Source organism: Gavialis gangeticus, unplaced genomic scaffold (assembly GCF_001723915.1).
Source record: "Gavialis gangeticus isolate Ggan-Ray unplaced genomic scaffold, GavGan_comp1, whole genome shotgun sequence".
Lineage (NCBI taxonomy): Eukaryota > Metazoa > Chordata > Crocodylia > Gavialidae > Gavialis > Gavialis gangeticus.
In genome coordinates this window covers 210,809,243-210,818,032 of record NW_017729032.1, presented here as the reverse complement: position 1 = coordinate 210,818,032, position 8,790 = coordinate 210,809,243, and the positions used below count along the sequence as shown (strand labels likewise).

The window sequence follows — 8,790 nt, the reverse complement described above, 5'->3', positions numbered from 1 at the left end:
TTCAGATGGGGGGTGTGTGCTGATGGCTGGCAGTGCATGGGGAAGTGGCAAGCAGCGACAGTGCGGAGTGGTGAATGGTGGGGGGTAAGGAAGCAGCACAAGGTGGTGGCACAGAGTGGTGAATGGCAGGGGGCAGGGAGCTTGCACTCAGTGGCCGCCACCGGCATTTACCATTCTGCACCACTTCCCCACACTGTCACACGTACCCCCTAGGGCTGTCCCAAGTACCCACAGGGATAAGCGTACCCCCCAGTTGACAACCCCTGGTATACTGCATTAACACTACATTAGCAACGAGCACTGGGGTCCTCTCTTTATAAAGGTTGTTTCACATCCAATATTTAAAATGCAGTTGTGCTCTTTAACATTCCTTTGTTCTTTTAACCTTCATTTTAGCACACAATGCCATCATAGCAGCATGCTGTGCAATCTGCCTATCATCAGTGCAAGATGACCTGAACTTGGGCACCCAGTGAGATTTTACTGCTGAATCAGTGAATGTCACAAAACCTATGTACTGTTCTTGTTCTGGACCTGCAGATGTGCAAGTCAAGGTGTTCCAAGGCAATGATTAATGAGACACTTCTATTAACCCCAGCCTTGATCTTGTCCAGAAGGTGGACGAAAACCAGGCTCTTGCATTTTGGAACCTAGTGACAAGCAGGCATAACTGACCTACTTTATTTTGATCAGTGATCTCCAATGTACAAGTGACATTATTAGAAAAATAAAGGGAAAAATACTGTGTTAAAGTTGATGTAGGTGCCCAAACTGCAAATTATCTGAATTCTTCCCAAAGAGCCATATATAGATTTGTAACTATTAGTTACAAATTAGTTATTGGTGCTGTTTAAAATATGCCTTTGAAACATTAAATGTGAGAATTTAGAACCATGTTAATTCTCTGCTTTATTTCCAGCACCTGTGATTTTTCAATATTACTTAGAAAAATGGAACCAACGGATATTCATGCAAACCCTAAATATATTATGTTAGAAAGTGTACTTATACCAGGGGGAACAGGATAAAAGGATCATAGGAAAGTAGGGCTGGAAGGGACCTCATGAAGTCATCCACTCCACTCCCCTACTCAAGGCAGGATCATCCCTGACTAAACCCATCCCAGTCAAGTGTCTGTCTAACCTGTTCTTGAAATGATAGATTTTTTTGTGATGCTGTAGGGTAAGGCATACTGTAGCTGAATAGGCTTGATAATCTGAGTTCTTTAAGAACTTGGTCTAATAGTCAAGGGATCTTTCAGTAATGCTGCACATCTCTAATTTAGCAAATCAAAGTAATTTTTGGCTAGGTACAGAATTACACAAATGGGTATAAGTGATCAGAAACCGGCCTATACCTGTAACAGAACAGAAGTTCAGTGCACATAGACTCTTTTTAACCCAGTCTAAGATAGACCTGTATTGATGTGGCATCAGACTTAAGCTATTTTGGTTAGACGGGTCTATTGAATATCTGTACCAGATCCCCTCCCAACTCAAGTTAGGTCACTGTCTATGGGCATCCCAGGCTGTTTGTGGATCCCCAGTAATGCTCCATCACAGGGTAGCACACTGGAATTCAGCCTGCTGTGTGTCCAGCCCTGCCTCCTGCCTTCAGCCAGCTGTCAGCAGCAGCCAGGTGGGGGGCAGGGAGGGAGGGAGATGGCAATCCTTGCATCTGTGTCCCTGCACAATAGAGCAGTGAGAGGAGGGGGGACTGCTCCCTCTGTGCCAGATAGTCCCTCCTCCCTTCACTGCTTTGTGATGCAGTGCCCCCAAGCTGCTGGTCTCAGCCTCAGCCAGGGAAGCCTGTGCATGCCTCCCACCCACCGAAGGGCTAACTTGTGTTCTATTCGGTCCTGAACTAACCTAGGTTGCTTAAAGTGCATCACTTGGATCACAACCACCTCAGGCTTTTTTAATGTCTGTACCTAGCCTTTGTTCCAATGTTATTAGCTATTGTTTTATTAGGTATCATTTTTTTCCTTTTTAAATGACTGCCACCTCATTTATGATTGAATGCTATGTCATTACTTTGTACCCTCAATTGCACGGAGTGACTTCATGTAAATGACTCTTGTTCATGTAGACTAAACATCATGAATAAGGCAAAAGAAGAAATCCAAGGCAGAAACCAATTCTCAGTGCCACCTGAAACTAAGCATGGGCATAGGAAAACAAGACATCTGGAACACAGCTGACTGGATGAGAAAAGAAGCTTGCCTCTCCCATTTCACTCCACAGGTTTATAAGGTTGACAAAGTAGACTGGAAAAAGTAGAGGGCTTCTATTACAAGCTATTAATTACACTGTTAGAGTTGTAGTTAACATGTAGAGGTTTTGGAAAGGCAGTCCTAATTCACACCTAAAATTCTGTAAAATATCATTTTTTAAGCCTGCATTGATATTTGATGAGTCATTCAAACTTAACTCAAAATGGGAATTAGATGGCTATTCTGAAGTTTAGCCTATAAAGGTGTAAATCTTACCCTGGCTTCTTTGCTGCAGTTGGCATGGATAAGAACAAGGGAATATCGAATCTGACTTGTCCCTTCTTTCTCCCGCTTTCAAATAGGCCCAGGAGCTCCCCATTGCTTACCGTTAACCACCTTCAATGGGGAAGTCTACTGGTTTAAATGCTAGCGTGTTTGATGAGTCAGGTGCTGCAACTACTGGTTTTTGTCCTGAGATGTACTCAAACCTTTTAGTGGCTGAGCAAATTAATATACTTGAGTATAAGGAGCTCAGCACCTCACAGGCCACTCAGAAATTTGAAGGACTGGGTCCTGAAGTTCTATAGTTCTCTTCATTGCATCAGGCATTGATGATAGCAACAGAATAAGGAATTGGTAGCCAAATATCTGAGTGACATGATTATCTGCCAAAAGTATTCCAAAATCTTTGACACAAACATCTCTTTTCAAATGTCTATATCTGATATTCATGCAGATCAGCAAATTTTAGTGGGAAAGCTCTCAAGTGGTTTAGCTTCAACACTTTCAGTTTTTCAAAATGTCCAGTAGGATATTCTATAAACCCCCAAACTTTTTTGGGAAGTATTTTTTGAACAACAGTCATTATTTAGACACATCCCTACAAGCACAATTCTTGGCAACAGACAGTTTACAAGCAATTTGACTGAAAGGTAAGGTCAAAAATTAAGAAGGTGGCAACAGAGGTTATAGACAATGACTCTGCAAGAAGGACACAGAGATGGAAAATAAAAACAACATGGAAACAGACAGACTAAAGTGCTCTTTGACATGAAAGAATGACCTTACAGAAGAAAACCAGGCTCAGTGAGTATTGCCAAGGTATGGGTGCTCAGATGGTTTCATCCAGGAAGTTTAAACATTTAAAAAATGCTACCAAATGTAAAGCAATGCCTTTTAGGTATTGTAATGTTGTTATTAATAATGTTCATGTGACTTCATCAATGTTTTGGTGAAATGAAGAAAAGTTTTCTATAGGTTATTTGGATAGTGAAAATATTAAGCTATCTGCTAGTATTCAAGAATCTCCCCACTCAAAATTTTCTTTTTCATCTCAGATGATTAAGTTGCAAAGTATCATTCATTTAAAGAACATGTTAAAGATGCATTTATTATCTACCAGCTACATTCACATTATTCCACTTCCAGCGCTGTTCCGAGTTATCAGATAAAATTGCTAAGTCACAAGATAAGCTGTCCCTCTTCATAGCAAAAGAAAGTTAATATTGAGCAAGAAAACTGACATGAATTCATGCAAGTTTACTTAATGGCCCAAGAGATTATTGCAAGTCTGCAATTCACTGGAGGGCTGTGCTGTATTTTAAATCTTTGGAGCTTTTAGCTTACATGTGGGGACTAAATTGTAGCATACTTGATATCCTGAGGGAGTATCTACATTACTTAGAGCACATTACAACACTTACAAACATTAACAAAGCATACATAATATATTTAGAAATATGAAAAGATTAGAGCAAACTATTTGTCTAAGGAAACTGTAGAACCTTTTTGTTCACTGACTGGTTAGGGCAGATTTTAATTTCTACATAGCTGTGGAATTAATTTCCCCTGAGCAAAGCAAGAAAAAATTTCCCTACAATTCTTGTTTTCTGAATATGTATATAATCTCTCTACCTACCTACAAATATCTTCTCAGTTTGTATTTCCAGCATGTAGCTGGATCAGAATCTGTCATTTATTTTACTGCAGAATTCCCCTATTCATCTGACAATAATCCTTTGGTATGTCGTAGTAATTCCCTGGACAATCTATTACAATGTTCTTTTTTCTTTCTTTTCTTTTCTTTTTCTTTTACTTTTTTTTTTGTTTTTTGCTTTTCTTAATTTCTTGCATGTTCATCTTGTATCCTTCTCTCACAAACCCCTTCTTGCTTTCTACAATGCCTGTTCCTAGTTCACAATGCATATCTCAAGTACTATTTGTTATGTTTCCTTCCCCTCTTCCAAACCCTCCACCCTCTCTCTGTTCTATTAGCGTACTTATTACTTATGTTACATTGGTTCCCACAAATGCTTTATACATATATAATCTGCCCTGATACTGATCCACACAGAACTTACTAAACCTAACATTACAAATAATGCATTTGTAATGCATTTAAAACACAATGGATGTATTGGCCCTTGGTAGATGTACAAGTAAATGCATGAAGGGATCTGATGAAGGATCCCACAATTGCACTGCCTGCCATGCCACACTTGCATGGCAGGAGGCAATTGTGGGATCTTCATCAGATCCCATCATGCCTTACTGCCTGTGCAGGGGGAGTCTTGGATCATGATCCTGGGCTCCCCCTTCACTGGCAAGTAGCATGCTCCCACAGCTGGAAGCCCCATCAGCTAGTGGGGCTCCCAGCTTCCAGGACACACCACATACTCCTGTGGCTTGGAGTCCCATGAGCTGACAGGATTTCCAGGTGCAGGGGCACATGGTGTGCGTCCATGGTTGGGAGCCTGTAACAGGGAGCCAGGGGAGCCTATTACTTTGAGAGAGATACTGTAGCAGAAAGGGCTCCAGACAGCTGAACAGGGGTTAGCTGCAAGAGGGAAAGCGGCAAGGGAGTAACCACAGTCTGGGCTCAGTAAGCTGCCCATCAAGCTGGGAGGACAAAGTGCCTGACCAGAAGAGGAGCTTAGGGGATATAAGCTTGAGTTCCTGAGAAGAGGGGCAGTGTAGTGGAGAAATGAATGGCAGAAGGGCAGTGTAGTGGCCAATGAGTGGAGAAGAGGCTTCTGCAGCAGCATGGTGACCCAGGCAGAGCTTTGCATGCTTATGTAAAGCAGTTGGCTTTCATTACAAGTTTCAGTTTTACCAGAGGATGGAGCAGTGGCTGAATGGGAGGATAGAAGGCTGCACAGGGGTGCCAGGAAGGTGTCCCAGGGCTCTGAGCCCTATCTGGGCAGGCTAAAGCCAAGAGGGGCAGATCCTGTGTGACAGGGGTAAGTTCAAGCTGAGAGGGCCAAGGGTCGAACCTGAGAGAGGAGCCAAGGGCCAGATCCAAATGAGATTGGGCAGGCCAAGGGCCAAGAGGATCAAGCACTGAACCCAAGAGATGGGTCAGTGGCCAAGGGGTGATCCTGAGTGAGACAGGCCATGCACTGAGACAGCCAAAGGCTAATCCCAGGTGAGACGTGCCAAGGACGGAGAGGGCCAAGGGCTCACCACGGGTGAGACAGGTCAAGGGCCAAACCCAAGTGAGATGGGTCAAGGGCCAAACCTGGGTGATTTGGGCCAAAGGCCAGACCAGGCTGAGGCTTGAAAGCTGGGTCAGAGGAAGTGGACATAAGCTGGCAGTCTACATCAAGAATAACCATCAGGCTAAAACCAAGAGGGCTGAGTTCTGTATAAGCTGGTTCATGGATCTAAGGTGACATCTGTGAGGCATGGGTGTAGCTATGGGGGCCACAGGAGGCCACAATTAATACCCCTAAGTTGACTTAGTGTCTGAGAGCAAGACTAGTGCTAGCTGGGCTTGAGAAGTAGAGGGCGAGGTGAACTGAGGCTCACTTCAGGGTCCTGGGCAGCCTCCAGAAGAAATACAATATACATCAAAGTATGGCAGATGAGTCAACCAAGGGAGGGTTTCCTGAGGAGCTGAAGTGAGGCCAGGGAGCTTGGACACCAGGGGGTATCATGACCACCCTCAGGAACCAGGAGCTGCTACAGAGCTCCATCAGCTGATGGAGGTCCCAGCTAGGGGAGCTTGCTACTTGCTGGTGCAGGAATAACCCTTGATTAGCTAGTTAATCACATCTTAAGTGTAATGTGTGCCAAGAGCCATAATATTACAAATAAAATGCATTTAAAATGTAGTTAACACAATGGATATAATTAGGAAACAAATATCTTAATGAGTTTTTACTGTGTAAATGCTTCTTAAACAACAACAGTTTCCCCTGTGCCATGTCATGTATTGCCCAACCTAGACTATAAAATCTTCACAGAAGGTAGAATAGATTATGGCATACTAGGTTGAGGAGCATCATACATACCTATGACTCTAAACAGATAAGGGTGTCACTAAAAATAATGTTTTTTTTTTTTATTTCTATGAAGCTGAACTGAAACTAATAGGCACCGTCAGTTTCCACCAAGGGTTTCAGATACTAATAGCCTGAGATGCATTTATGTTAGTAACCTAGGGGTAAAAGGCTCCAGATCCTTTTAGCACTACACAGTTCCCTTGATGGGGTTTTTTTTTTCCTGCTTTTTTTTTTCCTGCTTTTCGACAGAATTTTTTACATATTCATGACAAGGACATTGTACAACAGATCAGTGATATCACTGAGAGGTACTGTATCTGTCCGCAACCAATTTTAATAAGGGTTTCGGGCAATCCTTTGAAATCAGTGAAAGCCTTCTACTTTACCATTTTCCCACCAATATCTGCATACAGGGAAATAAAATTACACTGAACATAACATGAGTTATGATGAAAACTGATTATTTATTCCATAAAAACTTACTGGAAATACCACAAACCTCTTTCTCCTTCATTACATTTTACCTCATTTCATTAACTGTGCTATGCATTTGATGAAATTCTCATCCTAAGAAACAAAATGTTAGCTGAGTGCCCTTACCTGGCCGATGTGCCTTTGGAACTGCCATGTTCATCACACGCCCTCCATCCTGAGGTTTAGGGGGTGATGCAGTAAACCTGCAGATCCCCGATTCTGATGGTGTGCTTGAGGTCAGACTGTCTGTATACTCATTAGTCCCTGCCGTTAACTGTTCTGATGATGTGTCCGATATAAAGCATTCTGTGATGGTGAACTTGGCATGTCTCAGCTGCTCTTCCATCTTAGCATGCTCGTAGGCTCTTGCTAACTCTTCGTAAGTAGAGGAGGCACTTTCTGTAGACACCATACTGCTTCTTGCTCTATCTAAATAGCCAAAACAAAGAGATATAGATCAGCATAGTCATTTCCAGGAGCTAAACTGAGGACGTTACAGTGTATTATTCAAGAAAATGTTACAAAGATGATTTGCCTGAGTCTACTTCATTATAAATACCTGGTAGTTATTTAGTTTGGACAATGACATAATAATTATGGGTTATTCTAATTAATGTAGCAGGAGTTCTCATTAAGTAGCATCACATAAATTAGCACTTGGCTGGGGTGGCTTAGACGCAAATGATCCTGTCTTAAGAAGGATGTTAAACTAAATGACTTTCTGAGGTCCCTTGCAGCCCTATTTGTATTTGATTCTACAACTAACAGAAAACCTTTATTCCATGAAAAATACGATACTTTTTCACATTTTAAAAATAAATTACTTTACTTTTTAAAAATGAAGTTAAAGCTTGCAGTGATAAAAATCCTCTGTTTATCCTCAAAACTGATCCAGTGTAGACAGACAAGGACCATTCTGACAGGACTTCAGACATGTTTCAGAAGGAGAGAAACAATAATTCATTTTCTGTACTCAATCAGCCCTTGGCTTTTTGTTGAGAACATCAGCAAAGGACAAATATTGCGGCAATGTTTTTGTGATGGGGATATTTCTCTATCAGGAATCAAACTAAGAGCATAAACTCCCTCTGCATAGAGCAAGCAGCTCCAAGAAGGTAATATATTTTGGTCATTACCAGTCTGATATTCCAGTGCATTTTACAGCACTGCTAAAATCAATTATTGCTTCGCCTTTAATTTTAATGGGTAAAGACTTAAAACATTTATATCCTAGAACTGTCTCTTTTCTGTCCTGGAGACATAACTTCCCTTTAAACAAGCACTATTACGCATGAAGTTTTAATTAGACTTTGGTATATTGTAAAGCATGCCTCAAGTGCAATGCCAAGCGCTGAAAAGTGAAGCAGAGAAGAGGTTTCTACTCAATAAAGTGGAAAAGTTTGTAGAATGTTATACATTTTCATTGCAGTATGTATGAACTTCAGAGAATTTTAGAAATTTAGGTTTCTCTAGGTTTTGTATAATTTTAAGCCTATTACTGATTCTCATTAAAAAGTAATAACCATAATTGTTAGTTTATAAAAATGACACTACCATATTAGTTAGAGGCAACTTTGTGGTCACTAAGGCTAAGTACTGACAGTCAAAAAGCGCAAAGCTGAATTGATTGAATCTTTGCAGGTTAGTCTAAGCTGTGTAGACTGAACCAATAAGCAAGTAAACAGACATTCACTTTTGATTCCAGAAATGCAGACACGTGCCTATAGTAGCTCAGGCCAGGCCAGAAGCCAGGGGGCCCTAGAACATGCTTCCCTGCTCTGCAGGAGTAGACAGCTTGGATCTTGGCTAGTCTGCCTACCC

General features: G+C 41.6%; 1 protein-coding gene across 1 annotated transcript in view; it reads right to left on the bottom strand.

Annotated features, from left to right (window-relative positions):
• DSCAM (DS cell adhesion molecule) overlaps positions 1-8,790 on the bottom strand; it is a 737,680-nt gene that overhangs the window by 36,218 nt on the left and 692,672 nt on the right. Inside the window, exon 32 of the mRNA XM_019523886.1 lies at positions 7,096-7,398. Coding sequence (XP_019379431.1) covers positions 7,096-7,398 — 303 coding nt within the window. The remainder of the gene's footprint in view (positions 1-7,095; positions 7,399-8,790) is intronic.